General features: G+C 38.9%; 1 protein-coding gene across 1 annotated transcript in view; it reads left to right on the top strand.

Annotated features, from left to right (window-relative positions):
• The window catches only part of LOC122803780 (echinoderm microtubule-associated protein-like 5), a 3,919,718-nt gene that overhangs the window by 2,751,511 nt on the left and 1,141,432 nt on the right, over positions 1-26,775 (top strand). The window contains exon 28 of the mRNA XM_044073467.1: positions 5,682-5,696. Within this exon, the coding sequence (XP_043929402.1) occupies positions 5,682-5,696 (15 nt within the window). The remainder of the gene's footprint in view (positions 1-5,681; positions 5,697-26,775) is intronic.

Here is a 26,775-nt window from a genome sequence, read left to right as displayed (position 1 = left end):
GAAAGCTTAGGGTTCCTCACTAGCAGTAATGTTAAAAAATTTACAGTTAAAGAACCCCGTCACCCCTATATTCATATTATTCCTAAAATCCATAAGAGTATGCTTAATCCGCCAGGGAGACCCATCATCTCTGGCATAGGATCTTTTTTTGAAAGAGTGAATAAATTCCTTGATTTTCATTTTTAAAAATATCTTATTAAAGTATGCTCACATGTAAGGAACACTGATGATGTTTGTAAAGCACTGCGTAGGACGGGGTGGAAAGAGAACTATTATTGGGCTACAGTTGATGTCGCTTCTCTATATGAATATAGATAAAAGATGGGGCCTAGAGGCCATGAACAAAATGATGGGTGAAGGACCACACACCATGTTTTTGCTGTCCCTGTTGGAATTTAGCTTAACACATAATTATTTTATGTGGAAGAAGGAAGATTTCCTTCAATTTAAAGGAACAGCCACGGGAGCAGCATTTGATATATATATGGGTGAATTTGAGAAGGAGTTTATGTTTCAAAACACCTTTTTTGTCAACAATGTTGTTTTTTTACAAACGTTATATCGATGATCTGATTTTTGTTTGTAAAGGTGATGTTTCTTTGTTTGACAAATGCATGGATCATATGAATAATAACTCACATTAACTTTTGAATGTTCATATAGAAATATACCATTTTTGGATGTAGAATTCTACATAGGAAAGGATAATTTAGTACAAAATAAACCTTTTAGAAAATCCACTGCGTTCAACAATTTTTTGCATGCAAGCAGCATGCACCCCCCCCCCCCATTTGATGAAGGCCTTACCTGAAGGGGAATTTAAGAGAATTGCCTTTGGAGAAATTTGATTGTTTATCATCAGGGTGTATATATTTCTAGATGTGATTGCACTATACCTTTATGTATGTAGGACAGGAGGACAAGATATGGGTTAAGAAATTTTTTTGAAACACCTAGGGACATCAGAAGAAGCAACAGAAGAGTCCCTGTGGCTTCTCACTTTGTTAATGCACAATGGTAACACTGATGATGGTTCTTTTTAGTGTTCTAGCATTTAGACCATTTCTTCATTAAAACTGAATTAAGTAGGTGAACACAAGAAACTGAACACAGAATGATTTTTAAATATCAGGGGATTAATTTAGGGGATGAATTTGAAAGTGGCATTATAGTTTGACTGTCTGTCTCAGCTGTATTTAATTTAATGTATTCTCAAATTTATTATATAAAAGTTTATGTATTGATTTATTTATGGTTTTATTCAGTTCAGCATTTAGTAATCAGTTTATTATTATGTACTAACATTTTTGGGTACATTTGTACCGTTTAAGAGAATTTGCACTCATTTGCACTTTAATTGTTTGAAATCATAGCCAATTAATGGCCAATGACTTAATTGATGTGAATATATAAACAAGATGTTTATGCATAATTAATTGTTCCACTGAAGGCGAATTGCCGAGGTACCAGAATGTGCTATTAAATGGAAATTCACATTCATCCTATTATTTGAGTTCCTTCTTACTGGATTTGGTGTTTTTCTGACATTTGGTGTTGTGAATTTTGGATTCTGTGTGTATTTGTTGCATCGTGGACAGGATACAGCCCATACAGCCAAAAGGCTACTGCAGCAGTGGGGATTTTCAAACATCTGCTGCTGTTGTAAATGCAAGCTACACAACTGTCCTTTGCCTTTTCACTCCCTCGAGTACTGAGAGCTGAATGGTGTCTCATAATCCATTATAAAGTGAAACAGGAGTTTTAGCACTGCTCCATCCAGCTTCTGTATGACACCCACAGATGTCAGTGTTTGTGTGCACATATTTTCACTTGTGCAGACATTATCTTCACTGTTGTTATGGCATAAAAAAGAATGAAGAAACTCTAGAGGGAACCATACCACCTTAAACAAGTCATCTGGTTCCTCTAGAGGTGTGTCTTTTGTGTCTGACATATCTACAGTTTCAACTGAAGCGGAAAGTAATGAGGAACAGTTTCCAGCTCTACCTGCTGCCCAGGAGCCTGCTAAATTCCATAAAGACTTTCATAAAGAAGAGAGAAAATAAGTCACCAACGACCGTAAACGTGATGGTCTTCAACTGGTCTTTTAAAAGACAATACGAGGCAACATAAAAAGGTCTAAATGGTACTAATTCTGTTTCAGACTCTATTGTAGTAAACATTTCAAATTTCTTTTAACTGAATGTCAAATGAAAGTATTAAATTACGGGTTAAAATTTATTCTAATAGTACTGCCTCATTTGTATGAATTAATTACATTTATTTTATGGATAATGAAATGGGTAGTTGTGTGGAACAAAAGATAGATTCAGATACTAGTCTTGAAGACAACTTTTTTTCATGTAATTCTGATTTTTGTAATGAGTCAATGGACTGTGGTGATTTTAATGCATATAATTTGTTTAATACTGATGATATTACTTATAAAAGTGATTTTGCTCCTCCATACAGTTACAATGGTATTAAACATTTTTCTCAAATGATTAATTATGCTATGGAATGTGCATTTAATGAATTTATGAGCAAAGGAATAATATTGATTATAATCTTATATCTCAGGAGTGGCATGGAGTGCAGTTGTTAGCAAAAAATAAAAATATAGTTATCAAACCCTCAGATAAAAGGGATAAAATTGTTATAATGAATGTTCAACAGTATTTTATTATGTATGATGCACTTGGATAATAAGGAAACTTATAGGATTAGTAATTTGACTGAATATAGGCAATCAATAAGGGAGTTTGAAGTTCTTATACATAAAGAACATTGTTTAGGATATTTTACTAAGGGTGATATAGAAAAGAAATTTAACTGCAGTAATAGTGAAATGGCAGTATTTTACTCCCTTCCAAAGATTCACAAAGATATAATAAACCCTCTTGGCATACGGATTATTTCTGCTCAGAAATATATTTTTTAAAAATATTGGTCTGTTACATAAATTGTTACTACCTAATGTAGTGAAATTGCCCTCATACATTAGAGACCAGTACCAAATCTAGTAGTACCACCAAAGAATGCTCCAGTACACAAATTAGAAGAAAACGAAGAAGGAGTGTAACACCATAGACATAAAACTGGAACTTTAATGCAACAAAAACAAGAACAGGAAAAGCGCTTTAGGCGTGTGCCTTCCTCAGATCCTGAAAACAGTTCCTACACACAACTATTTAAGAACCAGCTAACCAATCTAGTTAAAAGGCAATTAAGCAATTAAAAAATGAGGCAATGAAACATAGCAACACTTACTCCCCATTTGCATAGTGCACTTGTAGCAAAAACATGTTTTAAAATGACTTAGACATTAGACACAGCATGGATTCTTTGAATAAATTGTCTGATTTTGAATGGTGTGATGATATATTTCACAACAGTAGATTTATGTAGTTTATATATGAACATTAAACATAAACTTGGACTTGAAGCAGTTATATATTTTATAGGAGATAATCTGAAAGGTAACTATATATTGGAACTGTTGGCTTTCTGTTTAAAAAATAACTATTTTACATGTAATAAGGTGATTTTCCTCCAACTCCAGGGAACGGCCATGGGGGCATCTTTCGCCCCATGTATGCCAATCTTGTGATGGGATAGTATGAACTGGAACATTTGTATCGGTGAATTCTTTAATAAATCTGTAATTAAACACTACAGATTAATAGATTACCTCATTTTCATTTGTAAAGGGGATCAAACAGAAGTCAATATGTTTGTGGAATGGTCACATAAAAGTAGATTCGGTTTCTGCTTCAGTGGTTTGCAAGTAGGTAGACTAAGTACTTTTTTGGACATTACACTTAACATTAGTAATAATAAGTTAATTACATCAGTACATAGGAAGTTTGAGGATGGGGGGATATTTATTTGGCACGAGTTGCCATCTACCACATACCCTTTCTTCACTTACTTATAGTGAATGTCTAAGATTGAGGAGATTATGTAACAACCAGCATGATTTTTGTATGGAAATTAATAGAATGTATTCTATGTTTGTATCTAGGGGGTATGATATAGATGTTATACAAACTGCTGTTAACAAAGTTACTGAAGGTATTAATGAGACTTCTGTAAGACATGAGATATTTTTCAATAACTATCAAATACATAATGATGGTAGAAATAATAATGGAAATAAATGTAAGATATGTTTTGTTTCTACTTATGGAACATTTAGCTCTATACTTATAGACTTAGAGAAATATTACTGGCAATACTTGTTTAAATTTGATGATTTAGTCAATATTTTGTGTACATCAGTAGGTATATCCTATAAGAAAGGTAGAAATATAAGGGATATTTTGGTGCATAAACATTTTATATTGCCCGTCTTGAATTCCATCTCAAATATTGATATACCTTTAGGTACCTGTCCTTGTAGTCACTGTAATGTATGCACTTATGTTACTAGAACATTTAATTTTATTAATGGACATGCATTTTATCCATCTGAGATATTTAATTGTGAGACAGAGGGTATAATTTATGCTCTTCAGTGTTCCTGCAGTCTTACATATATTGGGGAAACTAAAAGGAAATTTAAATGCAGATTGCAGGAAGACATTAGAAATATTAAAAACAAAAAGGTGGAGAGCCCTGTGGTGAAACATTTTTTTGAATGCCATAATTTAAACCCACATGATTTAAAAGCTACTAATTTAGAAAAAATGCCGGTTGGGTTTTATTCAGATGATTTATATAAAAGGAAATTAATGTATAAAGAAAATGTATATATTTTAAAGTTTAATACTATGTCCCCTTTGGGACTAAATCTTGAGTGTAATTGGAGGCTGCTGATTTGAATTAATTTAATGTTAATTGAATAATTAATGTATAATTTTGTATTTAAGTGAGTGTCCTGTTTGATGGTTTTATGTACTCCTTGAAGGTTTTGCCAAAGCGCTGGAGATTTATTTAACATTTTGTATGGGTCCTGGCTGTTTTTTTGGTATTTCACATCCTTTTCGTGTGGTTGTTTATGTATTATCTTCACTGTTATCTGTGACTGCTTAGCCAGCTGCAACAACATTGTTGCCTCTGTATGTAGTGGACAGTATACTGCTGTCAAACACCCAGCATACCATCCTACACTCAGGTCACTAGTCAAGCCAAGGTCAGTGATATTAAGTGAGGAGTGCATCCTGTGCACCACATAGGGTAACATCACAGTGAGAGCAGGTTTTAAAACCCTAAATATAGTTAAAGAATAACCTACCTTAGGTAGAAGATGGATTATTATACAATGTCACATTGACAGACAATGGAAAGCATCTCAGAATAATATGTCTCATTAACTGACAAGGTAAACCAAATAGAAGTATACATTTATAGGGCACTATGAGGCAAAGAAATGCTCATGAGTGGTTTGGGTGTAGGTGGGAATGTTGCTCTAAGATGATTTTGTCTCCTGAAAATGTATAATCCTTAGGAAATTTGTGAAACGTGATACAACATTCCATTTGAATTTGTGTTCAAATGTTTAGTTAACTATGCATCTAATGACAATGAATGTTAAATTATTTTTCAAAAAAAATATTTAGAAAGCTGTTGTGATAATTTACTATGGCTAATGCTTTAATGAAATTGCTTATTGTTTTTTTTTTGTTTTTTTTTTTGCTTTATCTCTTTTATTCTGCTTCTGATTTGAACTTCCATTGAAGGCAGGGACTAGTCAGGTAAGTTAATAGTGCTTTATAATTCTTACAAATTTGAGCCAGAATTCTCAAGAGACTTCAAGCAGGTGGCTTTCCAAATTTCAGACTGCTTATATGAGAACAACTCTGTAAAATATTTTATTGTTGTCAGTACATGTGAACAGTTACGCCAGTCATTGTGTATAATGCCCCCTTTGGCATGTATCTCTCCAGACACATGGCAACAACTGAAATGCCCACAGTGTTAACAGTGCCTAGGGTCTCGCTCTGTAACCAAGATATTATTTAATCATTTTTTGTGTATAATAATAGCACTTCATGCACTACATTTTAAAGTCACTTATGCCTACTACTTTTCACAAATTTGTGTTTTATTTCTATAACATAATATAAGGCCGCCTAATCAATATGTCCTACATGGACTGCCTCAAATCCCTGTCACTATACTCTGTATCCTACAAACTGCTAGAGATAAACTGTGTCTGGTATACAAGGTATACTCCTACTCGATATTGATGAACCTTCAGCACATCAGCAAGTCAAATGGCATCATAAATACTCAGCCCAGGAATCTAACCCTCTTCTGCAACAACACCAACAAAATGATTTGGAAGGACAACTATATCTTGCAGGAGATACCACTGCATATTCCCAGTTATTAACATTTTCTGTAAAATTACCAGGAATGATACGAGGTAGTATCAGACCTGCTAATTGTCTGGTGGAATCAAATGTCTCATTACAGCAAACCTCATTGCACTGATGAGTTTTTCTTGGTCTGTTTTCTCTTCATTCCCTATGCTGTATACTCTGGAGTTTGTTGATATATTTTGAGGGTGTGAGGGTGGCTAAAAACATAAGTGGAAATTTTTAATTTGGCAGAAAATACTCTGAAAAGCTCATTTATGTGATAAGTTGCAAGTTTGATGAGTTGTGGTTCAATAAGTCTTCATTCTTCATTAAGAAGCTGATCTGGGAACATGGATAATGAACCATTCTCTGATATTGATTTAGACCATTGTAGCAACCTTCCTGTATGGCAGTTAATGTCAGTCAGTTAAATGACCTATCTTTATCAAACTAGTACATTCCAAAGAACGTAGTATTGACTTTTGGTTTATAAGAGCACAGTGCTGCCCCCCCCCCAAAAAAAAAAAAGAAAACAGCAATTAAAGTTGTCAGGGCTGATATGCAGCATTGAAATGCACAGAAATGCAAGGCAGCAACAGAAGGGCCTTTAAATTATTAGCAGGTAGGTACAGGGATAACAAATACTCTCTCTCTTCACTGTACTTACTAATGATTAGGTCTTTAGTCTAACAGTTTCTCTGTCTTCTCAAAGATGGCACCACCACAGTGGTGCCAGGAAATGAACAATAGTCAACTGCCTGGCCAGATACCCAGCATTCAGTTGTAGAGGTCATCAGACTGGTGATGTTTTGAATTTGGAGGGGGGGTAGTTGGATTACCTTCACTTAGTAACTGCTGTTTCCCCTTTCCCCACTTCTATCTTGAGTTGAAGGGTCTACAGTGTGGTTGGTGCTTCTTGAAAGCTGGCAATCACAGCAGGATGCGAAAGCTGGCAATCACAGCAGGATGCAGTCCTGCTGCAACCGTCATACTATCAGTCAATAACAACAAAAGTAGAAAAGGGTTTGCCACCTCAGAATGCTGATTGCCCATTGTCCACTCAGTCCTCATTTAAGCATTTTCCACCATCATCCAGTTAGTGGCTACCTCATCTTATTTTGTGATTGTACAGATAAGACAATTTTAGAAACTACAAAAGTCAATACATCTGTTTCAAACTTAGGTAAAAGAGCATCTCTCAAAGCAAGCAGCCTGCATTTGCTTCAAAAACAATGATTGAAAACAGGTACTGTATGTCAAACCTAATTCTAAAACTGGCACTTTTTCTATTTATATTACCAAGTGATAAAACATTTAAACTCCTTCTTTGAATATTGTAAATAACATACCCAATTTTTTTAATGTTATGCATAATTTAGAGGATTATGATCAGGTCTCCAACTGTAATAAACATGTTATCTGTTTGAGGCATGGATGCCAAGAAATTCACCTCGAAAGCTGAATCTTGTCATATATTTTGAGAACACAGTTTTCATAATGATCGTAGATCCGATCATAATTTTTTTGTAGTGCATGGAGTTTTATCTTCTCTATGTACTATTAGTTAGTGAGAAATTAGATTAAGAAAGCAAAAAAAAAAAATTAATGTGTTGTACCAGCTTTGAAAGTTGGTAAAGCATTGGGAAAGTTTTTGAAGTCTTATGTATTCTGTGTAAGGGAAGCAGTTTTAACCAAAGTACTGGGTGTAGTTTAGCAGATAGCAGACAGAAATGGGAATTGAAACAAAGCCATTTCATGCCATGCTGCTACGTTTTCTGATCAGCAAGGTCTGCTTTTAGTGCAGACTCAATGTTAACAGTGCCTAGGGAGTGCTTAAGAGTTCTGTAAGCATTGTTACATTTGGGTCTCGCTTATTATTTAATAATTTTTTTGTGTATAATAATAGCACTTCATGCACTACATACTTTTTAAAGTCACTTATGCCTACTACTTTTCACAAATTTGTGTTTTATTTCTATATGTTTATCACAACTACATACACATTTCTTTTCTTCTTGCCCCTGTGGCCTGGGTCATGGCTGAAAAAACTCTGTCTCCTACCTCTGGAGCTCCGTCCTCTTCAAAAAAATCTTCAGGAGAGGGAATGGACAAAAGTAAAGATTTGAGGAAGCATTCCTCTGATCACTGTCCTTCAACTTCTTTGGCCTTGGCTTCACCCAAGAAAATCTTGAAAACCTTAGTTCTGTCAACTTCTTCGGTTCCAATCCTGACAAAAATTTAAATCCTCAGATCCAACTAAACCTGGAGATCCAACCATGGCAAAGTCTAAGTCACCTCAAGCCACATCCAAGTTTTATCTGGAGCCAGTGACTTTGAGGATGCACTCTCCTTTACTGCAGGACACTACTAAAAGGGTATCCTATCCATCCTCAATCTCCTCATCTGTCAGGGCATCTAGGAGGATAATAGATGCAGATGTGGACAAGATGATGAAAAAGTTTCTTAGAACCCTGATTCAATTGGGTGTTACTCTGTCTCCATCTAACATCAGATCAGTTAGCTTACCTCCTGTACAACCACAGCCTTTGACTCCTACTCTGATCTGTCCAGTAGAGAGTTTGGATCCGAGACTTCTGAGCTTGTCTGTGTGAGATCAAAAGGTGTGGCTCTCTATGACTGTGACACCTTCACTGATCCAGAAGGCTCCAGAAAGCTAGAGTCTTGGAGACGGTGTTGGGACTGGATCCGGGGGTTGGATTGGACTCTGATGTTCTTAGAGCCATCCCTTCCTCTCTGAGACTTGGCACTAGACAACATGGTTCTGACCCCCTCATTGAGGCTGAAGCCTGGGGCGACTGGGTTCCATCCTGCACATAACTACAGATCCTGTCCATTTGAGACTTCATTCTACCATGGCTTCAGCCTTGGATGTAGTGGAGAGAGGTTTCTCAACCTCATTGGGAAAGACATGGCTCCCCTTGGGTCCACCCAATCCTTAACTGTTTGCTGTGAAAGCTGGGTCTTTTCATTCTATTCCATTAGGATAGCTGGTCCAGTCAAGTTTAGAGAATGCCCTCATTCAGGAACTCTGTTGGCACCTTTGAGTTCTTTCCAGCGCCTCCAACCAAAGAGCCCCCTCGGAAGTATATGTGTAAAAGAAGACAGTTAAACTCTCCACAGAGAAGATAATGACTTTGATTAAGGGAAAGGGTCACCTCTTAAGGACATCTCCTTTGGTGAAATATTCAAACTTTTGAGACAAAAAGGTGGTTGGTCTTCCGATCCCCCTTCACAAGAAGAGTCAGTGTTCCTTGAAGCTTTCAAACCCAGCCCAGCTACAACTTTGGTAGTTTTCCCTGGCAGATGAGATGGTAGACCTTATCTCCCACTGGGCTTGGAAGGATCCAGATGTCACAGAGCCCATCCCAAAATGCCCAGACAAATACCTTTCCTCACCCAAGAATATAGCTTATTGAAGCAAGGTTCCCCCAGTGGATGCAATGGAGTTGCAGCAGCCACCAAGAAAGAGCTCATGGAACAGAGTTCTTCTATTCCTCCCCTAAAAGAGAGCCCAGGGCATTGGACAGACTTGAGAAGTGTGTCTACACTTCAGTGACTTTGTCATCAAGTCACTGAATTATCTGTTGCATGTTACGCAATTTCAAAGGGAATTGATCAAACAGATCTGATGTCGTCTTTGTCTGTTCCTCAACTGATAGATCCGACATCAGATCCACATCAGATCCATCCTTGGCTACTCTGGTAGACTTTAGATTCTGTAGCTCGAGCTGCTCCCCTTACCATTACTCCCTTTCTCCTCCATAGCTACTGCAGATATCATTTTATGTTTTAACGATAAGAAGTTCTCACCACTAGCTCAAGTGTGGGATTGTGAGATAAGTCAGATTTCTAGCTTCTTTATCCACTTAGATACCCGTTTCATTTTTGTTTCTCCTCCTTATCCTCCTGTGTTAAAAAATGTTTATGAATAGAGTTTTAGATAACTTTATTAGCTCTTAATTAGGTACTTTATTCTACTGGACCTTCTGCCCTTATGGGCCGTCTTGTTACCTACTTGGTATTTCTCCCTTACCATCATTGGTATTGCTGTCTTTTTCTATCTTCCGTATATAGTTGTTACCATTGTTGGTATTTTGCCTGCTTAGTCTTCCTTTTTCATAGGTATTTAACTTCTAAGATGTCTGATAAACTGAACAGATTTAAGAAGTGCGCCATTTACAGGGACAAAATCCATAATTCTGACAGCCATTCAGAATGTCTGCTGCCTTGGCCCAGCTAACCTTAGTACAGATTGTAAGATTTGTGCTAGTTTTAATAATCTGGCCCTGCTCAACAGAAAGAACAAACTAATTTTAAAAGGACTTCTTCCTTCTACTTCTAGAGCCCCATCCTCCTTCAAGAAATCTTTACGTGAGGCTCAAGACAAATATAAGGATTCAAAGAAGCGTTCCTCCAACCGCTGTCGTCCTGTGACGTCTTCAGGGTACACTCCACCCTAGAAGATATTTAAGATGTTGGATCCATCCACCTCCATAGCTCTGACCCCAATAAAATCAAAGACTTTGTATCTGTCCTCCAATTTGGATTGCCTCGATCCAAGCCAAAGTGTTTCCTTACCTAGATGCTTCCACTAAGCCATTACTCATTCAAGCCAGGGAATACATGTTCCACCTATGTCTCCAACATGGTATTAATGTAAAATACAACAAATCACTACAATCCCTGGAGTTCATTGGTGCCTATCTAGATAACTGAATACAAGTAGCTCTACCACAGACAAGAGTGGACATTTTACAAAAACAAGCATTACACATTTTTTCTCTTTGTTGACCCCCAGCTAAATTAGTTTTACAACTACTAGAGTTGATGGCAACATTGATAGTACAAGTACCTTTGGCTTGCTTTCAGATAGGAGTGTTACAGTGGACTCTAGTGGCACAGTGGTCATTCAGACACCATGCACATTCATATCACGAGTGTCTGCGGGCATCACATAACATGGTGGGTACATGCAATAGAAGTCATTCAGAGCCACCTTTTTTCAGTTCCCATGTCCAAGGCCACAGTGTCTATTGTTGCTTCACAACTGTGGAGCGAACATTATTTCGAAAAGACAGTCCAAGGCATGTGGTCCCAAACGGAGGCCAGTTTTCACGTCAACATCCTAGAAATGAGAGCATTTCTGTTGGTGTTGCAGGCATTTCAAGATGTTCTCCCTCTAGGGATGATTGCTATTCAGATGGCTAACATGAAGGTAGTGCGGTACATCAGCAAATGGGAGGAGCCCAATCCTATCCCCTATGTCTAGAGGAAATGAGAGTGTGGCAGTGGATGATCTCTTACAGCCACTTTCTATTGGTAGTGCTTTCTCCTGGGAAAACCATTGTGCTAGCAGACAAATTGAGCAGGTCAGTTTTACTCCCTGACGAGTGGTCTCTCAGTCTGTGGTGGAAATGTTATTTTGCCAGTGGAGCCAACCATTCTGTGACCTTTTTGCTTCTCCCCTCAATTCCAAGTGTAGCAGGCACTTTGCCTTGATCCTTCCAGAGAAGGAGAGTCACTGAGAGACTCTGACTCATGATTGGCATCCCAGTCTCCTGTATGCCTTTTCCCTCATTCCCCTTATCCCATTGTTTCTTCAGAAAGCATTGCAGAGGAAGAGCAAGGTAATCCATGTTGTTCCGGTCTGGCCTCACCAACTGTGGTTCTTCTTCCTGTGGCCTCATATAGGCCACCCTTCCTGGCTGTTGGATCCTCTTCAGGACCTTCTGTGTCACCCATCCAGATTGCTCACATAAACATCCAATCCCTCAAATTGACTGCATGGTTTCTCCACTTCCAGTGATGTCTAGAAACTCCAGGCTTTCTTCCTTAGTTCATCACATCCTTACATTGTCCTAGAAAGTTTCTACAAGGAAAATGTATAAGAGCAGGTGGAAATGATTTTCTATTTGGGCCCTCCATAATGGCCCTTCAGAGACAATTAGATCCCTTTTCAGCACCTGTCCAGCTGTTCTTGACTTTCTCACTTCCATTTTCAATAATGGAGCTAGTTATTCAGCAATTAAAGTACAACTTACTGCCATCTGATATTCTCACCTAGGTGAAAACCACTCCTCTCTAGCCTCCTTCAAACTGTATAAGGCTTTTCTTAAGGGTACTCTTCTTCTTGTCTCCCCATTAAGGACTCCATTCCTCCATGGTTTCTAACAATTATCTTTCAAGCTTTGATTCAACCTCCCTTCAATACTTCAGCCAAGGTAGAATTAAAGTTTTTGCCATGGAAACCTCTCTTCCTGATCAGCATTACACCAGCTACCTCTCTTCCTGATCAGCATTACACCAGCTAGATGGTTATCATATCTCCAGGGGCTTTCTTACCAGCCACCGTACCTTATTTTTCATAAGGATAGCGTATCACTTTAGACTAACTCTAGAGACAAATCTTAACCAGTCAATTAGCCTACCACTTTTTTCCAAAATTTTCCAACAAGGAGAATGCATGCTTCATGTGTTGGATGTTCACAGACAACTTACGATTCTATATTCACAGAACCATGGATTTCAGAAAATCAGACCAATTGTTTCTTTTTCCAAAGCTAAATTGGGCAAGCAGATGGCTCACTGATTGCATTTCTTTTGTCTATAAGGATAAAGATTTGACATTACTCAATCCACCTAAGGGTCATTCCACCGGATCTATGGCCACATCACCTGTCTTTGGGTCCAGAACTTCTACAGATGAAATTAGTGCAACTGCCACATGGTCCAGTGCTCATACCTTTATAATTCACTGCAGGTCAGACATCTTATCTAGGAAGAGCAGCATTTGGCTCCACATTTCTCCATAATATCCATCCTTGAAGACTATCCAGGGTTACTCTAGCTGGGGACTTTGTCCCATCAGTTGAGGACCGGACAAAAAAGAAAACCTCTGATATTATAGTTATGTGCTCACCATAATATGCGCTCACCATAACTCTGCATCTGTGTTGTCTGTTTTCATCCTTCCTCAACTTCCTACCTTCTAACTCCCTTCCTATTGTATTGTCTTTTTGTATGTCCTGAGGGAGGTTTTCTCCACTCAGTCTTGCTATGTGAGCTCCAAGGCTGCTGCTGCTTCTTCTTCTTCTCTTACTCTGTCTTTGGATTGTAATTGTTTTACCTCAGAAGATAGTAATGGTTGATGATACTTTATCACATTCTGGTTAGCTGAGTAGAAGGCAAAGTTTATCTGAGATAACTGAGGAGAAGGAGATTATGGGCAAGGGGAGGAGCTCGAGCTACAGAGCCTAAAGCCTAATGAAGTGGCCGAAGACAGATCCAACATTGGATCTGAGACCCCATCAGTTGAGGAAGGATGAAAACAGACAACACAGATGCATAGTTATGGTGAGTATATAACTTTAATTTACTGTATGTTGGAATCAATGACTTAGAAACAGGCCCATCTTAAACAAATGAGCTTGAAAATTACTTAAGACTAGGGTGACAGGAAAATTACATTTCATTTTTTTCTCCAAACAAAATATAATTTTTTTTTCTTATCATCATATTACATTTTTGACTAAACATGCTGAAAGTATTTACTTGTTCAAGTAAATATGTCAAAGCATAACAACATTTTAACTAACTGTTGCAGTATATGGTAAGGGAAGCCAGGGTGAGTTATTCAGCAGGTGATTTATTCTGTATCTGACAACATAAACTAGCACTTAGGAAAGGTTTTCTAGTCTTAGGGCTAGTGAACACTTTTTCTTAAGGGAAAAAAAAGACACAAAAAGGGAAACCTTGTATCAGCACCAGAGCTAAGCTCTGACACAGGTAGAAACACAAATCTTTTGTTTTAATGTAAACCATGGTTTAAACAAGTAATAACAGTTTGAATCCTGTCTTCTCTTTCTTAATAAGAAAGCATAGTTATCTGTGACACAGATTTTACATAACAATTTTGACAATGCTGTATGTTAAAAATTTGAATGACAACATCAAGATTAATCATTCCTATACAATTAGTTTAACCTTTTGTGTTTTATTCTGTGCCTGATTTCACCAAACTATTTGTTAGTGTTTGATCACATGAATCCTGATTTAAAAATGGCAGATTGAGAACTTTTCATTGACAAAGAAAATTAAACAATATTTGTGAGAAGAGGTGAAAATGTCCTCATTTGTATGGATGAGGTAATGACTACAAAGCTTTGATGTGCATGCCTAAGTTTTCCTGCAGTTGATATTAAATTTATTGTTATTTAATCATAAATGTTAGTTTAATGGTATGGGAAACACAAATTACTTGGCTGTTTAAAATATTGAGTATGTTTAGTGGAGTTGAAGTCATTGATCCCATTCAAGTTTAAGTGCCTGTTTAATAAATGGTAAGAAACACAAACATTTGCCAGTGCACTTTTTCAGGAAGGTTGTCCCTTTTTGACTCTTTTTGGCAATTTATGTTTTTGGAATTATTGTGTTTTTGATTTTGGAATAATATTTTACTGCTAATTGTATTATGGGGAGCAAGAAACAGCAGTTCACTGGAGGACTCAGACAAAGTCAGTTTTCAGCAAAATAGGCACAAGTAATTAGGTTTCTACCATAATCTGTTCAAAATGGAGTTCCAAGCTAATGCCTAAAATGTATGCATTTCAGTGCTTGTGATGTTCAGAGGTCTTGAAGAAGGTATTGGTCAATCCTTAGACTCCAGTACCTTTACATAAACCTCAGAATGAAAGCACCTGCACAAAGGAATTCCAGGATGGCTGCATACTGTCTAACAGCTTCATTTTAACTCCCCTGGTGTGAAAACAAACTGAGAAACAAGGGCCAGTGAAATTCTCATTTTGGGTAAAATTCAGTTATTGGCTAGTAAGTATACTGTCTGGATACTAGCAAAGAAGAAATGTAGACAATCCGAAAGCAAATCAACCAAAAAAAGTGAAGAGAAAACACTGGTTGGGAAGAATCCTGCAGCTGTTCAGCAAAATGCAGTTCAAGCTTCAGCTTTGGTACAAAAGATAGCTTCCAGTAATTTATTGGAAAAATAAATAAAATGTACTCTGAGGTGACTAAAACAAATGAAAATTTGAAGGAATATATCAACTCAAATAAGAAAAGACTGGAAAAAATAAAAGCATTATCTAGCTATTCAGATGAACTTATAATACTGCAAAAATCACAGAATGAAATGAAGAAAAGGTTGGCTTAGTATGAGGCTTCTCAAGAAGAGCTGTTTCAAAAACAGATGTAGAAGACAGAGCTCACAGAAAAAAAAATGAAATTTTATGCTGTCCCAGAGAAATTGGAGGAAAAGACTGTATTAATTTTATGAAAGTACACATAAGGAACTGTACTGGTGTCCCAGAGCAAGATTTGTAAATTGAAAGGACACTTCGTGTGTATGCTCCAAACCTGGCTATTAGAAAGCACTCAAGGCATGTATTAGGAAAGATGCTATCATACCAGTGGAAAATAGTTGATCCTGACCAAACTGTGGCAGAAAGAAAAAATAGCAAAAATTGGAGACAACAAAGTATTTGTGGAAATGATTGTTCACTGTTCACTGTACACCAGGCAGAAGAGAAGCAAAATCATCCCAACAATCAAGAAACGTCAAAAGGCAGCTGTGAGAGTCAAGCTTCAGTATCCATGTGTCTTCAGAATATTTTTTCCTGGAATATCAAAGACATTTTTGGATGCAGAATGGGCAAAGTCAGAAATAAAAGGTTCATCCAACAAAAAAGTGGGCATACAAGCAGAATGCCGCTCCACTTCTCATTCTTCTAATAATAAAACTCAGAGAGAAATCACCAGTGAAACATGTTTCCATTGTTCCAGAGGAAAATGCTTGAGAGACAGAAAAAAAGCATGAGTTGACTGGAAAAATCAGGAGTACCTTTGACTTTAACAAGGGTGTGGTGTTGGGATATGGAGAAGATCTGAAAGACAAGCGACACTGAAATTCTGAAATTAGTGAATTAATGGGATCTAAAAAGCATCAATCTCATTTATGAAATATGATTTCATAAGAAAAAAGTGGCTGATGTAGACTGGAATTGACTGTTCAACTTGTGGGAGGACTGTAAAGCATATGTCCCATCCTATGTCATTAACGTTTAGAAGTACAGTCAAGGGGAAAAATGAAGTAACTGTAAGTAAAACAGTTTTTGTTCTTATTACTATTTGTATAAAACATTTAATGATATAAACTGCATGTTATATTGTAAAGCAGTGTTGTACACTGTACAGTCAGGGGTATTTTAAATGCGGTTGAATCTTTTCAGTAACTGTTGTATATGTTAAAGATATTAAAGTAAATAAGTTGTTGTTGTGTCTTTTGGTTTTTCCCGGTTAGGGGTCACCACAGTGGAACTCTGGTCCGCTAATGATTGGTAGTTGATTTTTACTTGCCGAGTTACCAGCCCTGATGCACAACCTTCAATGAAGGTACGCCCATTCACGCATGTCTCCACGCAGAAGACTCTCTAGCTATTAAAGTAAATAAGTACTTTTTCTTATTTGTAAAATACAGGCTTTATATTAGAACAAGATAAAAAAGGCTGGACATAAGCAAGTTTATATCAGCAATCTTGGGCTGCAGGTTAGGTGTAAAAGTGTACTGTTTATATTATATGTAGACTTAAGATAATAATTTCCCTTGTTTCTGCAAGGGTGGATATCTAGATAAATGCCATTCTCTTAAGCTATAAACAAAGTTTATGTAAGCAAATAGGCTTGAAAAATAAGACAAAATGATAAAAACCATTTGCAAGAAATTAGCTTATTATTTTTTTTTCCATTGGCAAATGCTGTTAGTGGAAGAAAAGAAGTCTTCAGATGAAGGCCTTTGGACAGGGGAATTCTGTACATTGTATTCTGAGAGAATTTTACAGATTCCTTTATGCATCTTCAGTGTTTTTTGCTTTTTTCCTCATTGCTGACTACTTTACATGGACTTAAGCTGTTTACAGGTACAAGCAATTAATCTTGAGAGATCTGAGTATTCTTTGCAGAAGCTACAATTGCAAGCAGTTCAGTGAAAAATAAAGTTTGAAATTATGGGAAGTGAATAAGAGAATATAGCCTACCCAGCAGCCTTAATACTTTAATATATTTAATAGAACAGTGCACAGTTTAATTTTATTTAAAGGTAACGGGGGCACTTTTTGTTAGAGCGAAAAGTTATTTTTTTCTGAAAGCATGCAAGCTGTTTTTCACATCTGGAATGGTAGTAGAGAAAGAAGAAAAGAACAGACAACAGTCAGTGGAAGTGGGAACAGAGGCTGTAGCACTTTAGCATGGGTAACCTTAATTTTAGATTAGGTAATACCAGTGGATACAGCTGTTGATTTGGGGGTGCTGGATGGTTATACTTAATTTGTTAAAAATGTACACCCTTTTTTGTGCTTGTTCTATGTTAACAGTTGATGGAGATGTTCTTAAAATGTATTTTAATTTTTTTTGTTTGAGGGTTTTCATTAAAGCAAGTAATCAGAGAAGAAACAACTGTGTAAAAGATCAAACATTACTCTGTGCGTGTAAGACATCATCATTATCATCATCATCTTCTTTCGGCTGTTCCCATTAGGGGTCGCCACAGCGGATCTCCTGTTTCCATTTCTTCCTGTCCTCTGCATCATGCTCTTTCACACCAACCGCCTGCATGTCCTCTCTCACCACATCCATAAACCTTATCTTAGGCCTTCCTCTTTTCCTCTTACCTGGCAGCTCCATCCTTAGCATCCTTTTCCCAATACACCCAGCATCCCTCCTCAGCACATGTCCAAACCAATGCAATCTCGCCTCTCTTGCTTACTGTCCAACCGGAGCTGACCCTCTAATATACTGATTCCTAATCCTGTCCATCCTAGTCACACCCAGTGCAAATCTTAACATCTTTAACTCTGCCACATCCAGCTCTGACTCTTGCCTTTTCGTCAATGCCACTGTCTCCAACCCATATAACATAGCTGGTCTCACTACCCTCTTGTAGACCTTCCCTTTCACTCTTACTGGTACCCGTCTGTCACAAATCACTCCTGACACTCTTCTCCACCCATTCCACCCTGCCTGTACTCTCTTCTTCACCTCTCTTCCACACTCACCATTACTCTAAACTGTTGATCCCAAGTACTTAAAACTGGATGAAGTGGTGGTGAGTGTACCAAGGGTGAGAGACTAGTGATTGGAGTGGACCTCAATGGGCATGTCGGTGAAGTGAACAGAGGGGATAAGGAAGTGATGGGTAGGTATGATGTTAAGGAGAGGAATGCAGAAGATCAGATGATTGTGGATTTTGTGAAAAGGATGGACATGGCTGTGGTGAATACTTATTTTAAGAAGAGGGAGGAGCATAGGGTGACGTACAAGAGTGGAGGAAGATGCACTCAGGTGGATTATATCCTATGTAGGAGGGTCAGTCTGAAGGAGATTGGAGACTGTAAAGTGGTGACAGACAAACACTGAAAATACACATTCAAAGACTGTCATATGTAATATGTGAGAACAGTAGGTTTTTATCATAATGGCTACTGTGTTCATATTATCTTGGAATGTAAATGTCCTTACAGGTATTAACAAAAAAGGAAAAGTACTGAATTACATTAAGAAATGCAGAGGGCAAATATCAAGGCTACAGAAGATACACTTGGAAAGAAATAAATGTGTGAATTTGACAAAGGATTTCAGGATGGATATTCAGAATATCAGGGACAAAGGAAAAGATGAGTAATATTGATTGCTAGAGGGGCTCTAATAGTTGTAGAAAAGGGGAAAGGGACATTAGTTGTAGATTTGTGGTAATAAGGGGCTATTGACAAAGGGGGAGGATTGTGCTAATGTATTTATATTCCCCTGAAAATTGATATTATGGCGCTTAAGAAAATATGGGGAGAAATAATAATCTTTCAGCGGGAAACATGACTTTATAGGTGGGGAAAGTAACTTGATGTGCGCTAGTGAGGATGCAAGCAGGGTGACCTAGAAGGGAAAATATAACAAAAGAGGACAGAACTCCAACTCTTAGAAGCTCTCTTCACATTAGAAAATGCTGACATCTGTGCAGTCACTGAGACAAATTTTAAAGACGTGGAGAGCACACCAAAAGTGCAAGGTTACAATGCCTTCCATACATTTAGACCAGCTACTACACAGACAGGGACTAAAGGTGAAGACAGTAAAAATAAATGTACCTCAAGACTAGTTAAACAGGACAATGCACTTGAGCTTCTCCGTGTTCAAATCACCATAGGCAAAATCCAATACCACTTCCTTGCAAGCTCTAGGGCCTCCTCTATGACCCAGGAAATCCATATAATGTATTTAAAATTATTAGAAACACTAACCATCCAACCCAATATCGTATTCATGGGTGACTTTAATTACCCCACTATTAAGTGAGAATCCATTGCGACACCAAACGTACAGGTGCAGAGATTCCTAGATTTTGTAAACACAAACTCCCTGGACCAGATTGTCAGTACACCAGGGGTGCGACCATACTGGATCTGGACATCATTAATATGGGAGACTGCTGCATGCCCCCTAGTGTAATGTCTTCCCTGGTAAGGTCAGACCACAAAGGGATCTCTTTTGAAGTAAAAATAAAACCTGGTTCCCACTCTAACCCTGGAATATTCAGGAACTACTCTAAGGCTAAATTCCTGCTATTAAGTAATAACCTGGCAAAATTTCAAACCCCCCAAAACTTTGAGAACATTGCAAACTATGCAAAGCTTCACAGAAACCCTACGTAAGCATGTTAATAGCTGCAGAGAGACAGCTGTACCCACCAGGAAGAAGTGTAGAACTAACCCAAAAAAAAAAAAAAACAAGCCACCCTGGTGGAATCACAAAATCAGTAGGTTGTATAACAGAAGGAAGAAAATCATGGCAAAAATTAGGAAGTGCTGCATCCAGCAGGATAAACACACTCTCAAACTAAACAAAAACACAGAGGACAAATAAAGGCTACCAATGCCAAATTTGAGGTAAAGTTAGCCACCCAGGCCAAGGACAGCCACAAGACATTCTTTAGCTATGTCTGCAACCTCAAAGGCAATACACAATTGTGTACAGAGCTCATTGTAAATGGAGCCACCTATACCTCAACCTTTTCTCAGGAAATACCATCAAATATAACTCCTCCTGCTATCACCTGGGAACAGGTCCTTAATCCTCTAATTTAAGACCAAGACCTGTGCATCAAAAGTCCCAGACAGTATCCCATGATGCCTTTTAAATAGCATGAAACATGACCTATCAGGCCCTGTGGCATTGCTATTTAACTGTAGCCTCCAAACAGGTTTTGTGCTTCATGAATGGCAGACAGCAACAGTCATCCCTGTGCACAAAGGTGAGCCATCTACAGACCAGGAAACTACAGACGCTTTAAGTGTCACTAGTCTCATATGCAAAGCCATGGACATATTTATTATGGAAATCATCAATAATGATATAGCAAACAGTCAGACACTGGACCCAGTCCAGTTTGGTTTAGTCACGGGCAGGTCATGCCTACTTAGCCTGGTGGATTTCTTTGAGAAGGTCACCAGAGCAATGGATGAGAGCAAAATGGTTCAAACAGCCTACCTTGACCTAGCCAAGTTATTTGACACAATACCTCCCTCAGTCATTGTTTACAAACTCAAGAGGTTAGGTGCAAAATCTTATGCCACCCAGTGGATAGTCAACTGACTCACAGACAGGACCCAGGAAGTTAGAATTGGGGAGTCGATCTCTACAAAGATGCCAGTCACAAGTGGAGTCCCTCAGGGATTGGTTATGGGACCAATACTTTTTGGCATTTACTTCTGTGAAGATAAGGCCATTGTCAGTGGCCTCTGGCTTACTAAAGTTACCGATATTTGCAAAGTAGGAGCTGTCATTTAATCCCACACCGAAACAGATATTCTCCAGGAAGGGCTGACACAGACAAGAAACTGGTGTCAGAGCTGTGGACTAAAACTAAATGCCAAGAAATGCATAATAGTATCTTTCTGGAAGTCATCCACCCCTCATATTGACAACACACCCCTTAGAGTTCACCCAGTAGTGAAAGTACTTAGGGACACACATAGGCAGGGTGTGTTGTCATCACGTCTACAGTAGTGAGGAAATTATTCTATGTTGCACAACTTATAAACAAAAGTATGGCATCTAGGTCCAAGGAAGCAATTGTTCCATTGTATTCAGCATTCATCAGACCTATTGTTGAGTACAGTGGCCTGTTTGGTATATACATAAACAGGTATATCCAGCAATTTGTACATCCCCAGAGTTTCCTCACTAAAAGAATACAGGGCATAAACAACAACATCTGTGCAGACAGCCTCAAGGCTCTATCCATGTATTCTGTCTCTTACAGGCTGTTGAGTAGAGATCTATGCCTGGCATACAGAGCATTGTCAGACCCCCACTCTGATGAACCTCTTGCATATCTGCAAAACAAACAGCACCAGAATTATCTGTTCTAAAGACTTAAACCATGCCTGTGATATAAATCGGACCTGTTGGAGGGACAGGTATGTATCCCAGAGACTACCCTGTCTCTGGAACAGGTTTCCCATCAATGTGAAGGGGAATTTCTCCCTAATCTAATTCAAGTGTAACTTGGACAATTGGATGGTGAACAAGAAATTCATCCCTGGTTTGGCACTTATATCTGTAATGGACACAGGCAGCCTATAAATGGTAGTGGGGTTGAGTACTGAAACTCAGTTTCCATGCAGTCTTTGTAACATATTTCTACACTTTCTGATAAAATTATCCATGCTTTTCCAATTGCCGTGCTTAAGGATAATAATGACAGCTGCAAGGAATCAAGAACTTGGTGGAAAAAAGTAGTGACCAAAGTCAACTGATGCTGGGCTGCATTCTGACTGAATTATGTCAAGAAATGCAGAGTGCAAATAATAATGCAGAAAATGCATTTGGAAATGATTCCATGGATAAGGAAGAATTTCTTCAGCATTGTAGATCACGGAGTACTGCATCCACCTCTGCAGAGTACACAGGGATAGGAAAGTGAAATTCTCAGACGGTGATGGAATGGAAAATTCAAAAAGCCTGGATTCTTTGCTGCAGAGGGTTGAATCCCTATCAGTGACTTCATCTATCTGAGTTCATCTAGCATATTGAGCTGTCAAGGGAGCGGGTGGGGAGTATGGGATTGAGTGGCTGTTATGAAATTGTCCATTTTGGGGGACGTAGACAGCTCTGGTCCATTGCTTGGATGGTGTCTGGTGTGATCTGGACATCACATGTATGATGTCCTGACCAACTGAGTATATACTGCCAAGCAGTGCATTCTGCACACTACAACCCTAGACAGTCCATTTGTGGAGCCAGATGTGTTTGTCCAGAGGTGATACAGTAATTCCAGAAGTCAGGAGAATGGGTGTGGGAGGTGGTTGACATCTCCCATGGAGGGAGAGATTAGCTCTGTCAGGCTGATGACTGACCTGATCCCTACCATCTGTCCTTCAACTTTCTGAGTGGGGCTGACCAGAGAGCCTGCGGAATGAATGGGCTTTGGATTGTCATTCTTTGGGAATGAACAGGTTAATGGTTCTAATTAAGCTGTCATCATATAAAATTCACATAAAATGAGCTCTCTGATTCTAAAATAATATCGATTTTACTTTAGATACTGCAATGGAGCGTATTAAAAAAGTTTAACAAACTTGTGTTTGCACTTATTTTCTGCTGTCCAATTAATTCCTGATTCTGTTTCATCTAGTGCTAACTTAAGTTGATTCAGTTCTGTGGACTAGCAGTTTGTAGTGGCTATTTGCACTTTTGTGCAAGAGATGTTGATATAAAAGGACACAGAATGCAGCACAGTCATTCAGACCATAAATCAATAAGTAACTAACTGCAGTTATATTCAAGGAAAATGTAGCAAAACCAATATGGAAGAGAATAAGATTCCCAGTGAAGTATATAATATTTGGCATACAGTGTAGCAGCACAAATGTAATAGTGTAATAAATAATTGTCTGCCACAGGAATATTTCTTGTTGGAAGAAAACTGGGGGTATGCAGATCAATTTAGTGGTTATCCTGCAGTGAAGTACATTTGTATGTGTTATAAGCAGTATGCAACTGTGAAAATGAAGATGTGACGAGTTGTAATTGTTAAAATCCCCTTCAGATATCTGTACCCTTCAGAAAGAGATTACCGTAGTTAATACCTAAAGTATGGTAAACAGGCTTAAACTGAATGCTAAAAAAAATTGCAGCATTGTCTAGTTCAGAAAGCAGACATTACCCATAATGTACTGTGTAGATAATATATCCTTATAAGGATAGTGCTTGTGTGGACAGTTCCCTCTCCTTTGATCATCACATGGCAACAGTTTTCAGGCAGTTCTTCCATGCAATAAAACTAGTAGCCAGAGATGTCCTATTTTTCTGTTACAGTATTCTTTACATGAGGGAGATTGCCTGCCAAGCGACCCAACGTCGGCCAGTTTACAAAAGTCTTAGGTGCCTAGGGTGCGTGGTATGTTGCATGTAGTCTGCTAACAGATGTAGGCTATAAAAGTGACATACACACATGCCATCCTCAGAAATTTTTTGCCTCCAGACAGAACGCACTGCCTGTACATACGGTCTGACCGCCGAAGAAACTTCTACTTAGGTAAGTGCCTCGTTGGGGAATGCTTTTCTTACTTTTGATAGAGTTTTAATTTTAATGTCATCCAAGTAGGGCAAATGTGAATGTGGATGCCAGATTACACAAAGATGGTAATCAACAGTGCCTGTTTTGTCTTGGGCCTTCCCATCACCATAAAGCCTGCCCTATCTGCCAGTCATTTGTCCCGAAAACCCTACAAAGTAGGCTTAACTCACTGTCCATATATCTGGAAAACCAGCATCGCAGACTCCTCGCAAAAAGTATGGAGGGTCCCTTGACCTCAGAAGACGAGTCAGTAGCAAAGTGGAAGGCCAAGAAACCTAGGCCAGAAGCCTCAGCTGCACTTCCAGGGCCTGATGTCTCTCCCAAGACAACTACTAGTCTGGAGATTCACTCTAGGCCACAGTCTGAACCACAGGCTGAACCCCAAGGTGAACCATGACTCATTATTTCTGAAGGGCCATGAGGGATTCCATCTATCCTTGTTCTTGAGGAAGTGGATCTAGACATTATAGAATGCAGGCCTAAGTCCAGTCCACCTTCTCTCTACAGAATGGAGATACCCAGCAAAAAGAAACAGAAAACTAAACACGTTTCTCCTTCTTCTGATCCACAAAAGGATTGGCAGGCCTTTTCCCAAAGCATGTTCATTGCCCTTATGTCTTTAAGACCACCTCCAGGGATTGCTATCCCTACTTCTGCAAGACCTGATCCTGTGCAAAAGAGGGGCAGGGAAGAATCGTCATCTGAGGACCTATCTTCTGATGATGATTCTCTAGTGTACTCTACCCAGATTCCCTCTTCACTAGACTATACTTCCCCGGAGGAAGATTGTAATGAGACTGACTCCCGTGTAGAAGAGTGTTCTTTCAGTGACACTGACTAGAATACAAGAGCATTTCAAATAGTAAACCTCTGAAATGACAGATATCCAGAACCGTCATTATGATCTGTTGCAATTGGACACTACTAGGCATCTGCTATTCCCCATATCCTTCTGGCCTTCGTGGATACCTTTGGATCCTCTAGCAAGGACCCTGACTCTCTACCACCAGCAGCCAAAAAACCCAACAGGCTTTATAAGGTGCCTGCAGATTGTAAGTACTTATTCAGAGCACCAGCAGCTGATCCATCAGTCGTCTCTGTGTCTACTGACAAACCCTCTAGACTTCTTCCCTCCTCTTCCTTGCTTCCTTCGGAAAAGGACAGCAGGCATTTGGGAAGACTAAGCAAGAAAGTTTATACAGCTGCCACTCTTGCATTTAGAGCTATAAATTACCAGACCCATATGACTAAATATTCTTTGGAACTCCTGTCTCAGCTGCCTAATGTAATTTCTGAATGATCTGAATCTGAGAACAAAAACCTAGCTACATCCGTTATCTCCCACCTCCCAGGTGACCAGGCATTCTATCAAATGTAGCTATGATACTGTAGAGGCATCTGCTAGGCAGATGCATCTGGGTTTGTCCTCAGGAGGTCCACATGGCTCAAGCTACAACGCTTGCCTGAGCATATCAAATAATAATTTATGGATGCTGCTCTGGACAATGAAGCTTTGTTTGTATCTGCAGCCACAGAACCTTTCAAAACCTTACAAACGAAGGGCAAGGAGATGAAAGATCTTAAACACCTCCTGGTTTCTTCGGTCCCTAAATTCCATGTAAACTACCCCGCTAAACCAGCCTTTGTCAGGAGGCAATCCAGACCTGTTCAACCCAAATCTAAAAGTACAGGAAAGAAGGAACAATCCTTTCATACTCCACAACAAACCCCAACTTCAAAGCAGCCCTTTCCTGATATGCCAGGTTCCATCTAACTACCTGGACCCCAACTCCCCCCCCCTTTGCCTATCCCTTTGAAGTCCAGTTTAGAAAACCATTACCCAAGTCTCTTGGATACTCTCCATAATAAAGAAGGGATATTTCATGGTGTGAGTCTATACCACCATTCAGGGGCATCCCCCAATCATCTAAAGAACATTTACTTCTGTTGGCTCTGGTGTTTCAGCAACTCCTGGACCAAGGCACCATCCAACCTGTAATTATCCATCAAAGAGGAAAGGGATTCTATTCTGGACTATTCCTGGTCCCAAGAAAAGAAGGACCCTGGAGACCCATCTTAGCCCTCTCCTTCTTAAACACCTACCTAAAGGTAACCTCCTTCAGGATGCTCACATTACAAACCTTGTTTCCCCAGATCCTACCTCAAGCCTTTATGGCCTCCATAGACATAAAAGATGCCTAATCTTCATATTTCTGTCCACCCAAAATACAGAAAATATCTCAGATTCTGTGTAGCCTCTGGACACTTTCAATTTTCTGCCTTGCCCTTTGGTCTCTCTACAGCCACAGGGGTCTTCACAAAATGCCTAGCACCTGTGGTGGCATTCTGCAGACTGCATCCAAATCTTCCCATATCTGGACAACCTCCTGCTCCAATCAGACAGTCCAGAGTTGCTACAGTGAGACCTCAATCGTACAATCAATATCCTTCTTTCCTTGGGATTCACTGTAAAGTATAAGAAATCAGACCTCACTCTTTCCCAGGATCAGATTTTACTGGGGGTGCAGGATTCAGTCTGACCTCATGAATGTTTCCCTGCCCCTGCAGAAAGCCCAGGAACTTTCTTTCAAAGTCTCATTCAACAGTCCCACATTTTAGCCATGATGTACCTCAGGACCCTGGGCTTTATGGCTTTTACCATTCCCATGCTCCCTCTGGCAAAGATGCAGGAAATGGCAGTGGTATCTAAAGTAAGTCTGGAATCAGCATGCCCACCCACTGGAGTCCCAAATCCCTCTTGTTCCCTACCTGAAGAGAGAAATAAGTTGGTGGATCCAACAAATCTCT

Source organism: Protopterus annectens, chromosome 6.part0 (assembly GCF_019279795.1).
Source record: "Protopterus annectens isolate FY-2018-M chromosome 6.part0, PAN1.0, whole genome shotgun sequence".
NCBI lineage: Eukaryota > Metazoa > Chordata > Ceratodontiformes > Protopteridae > Protopterus > Protopterus annectens.
The sequence above is the reverse complement of the archived record's forward strand: the minus strand, read 5'-3'. Positions and strand labels throughout refer to the sequence as shown.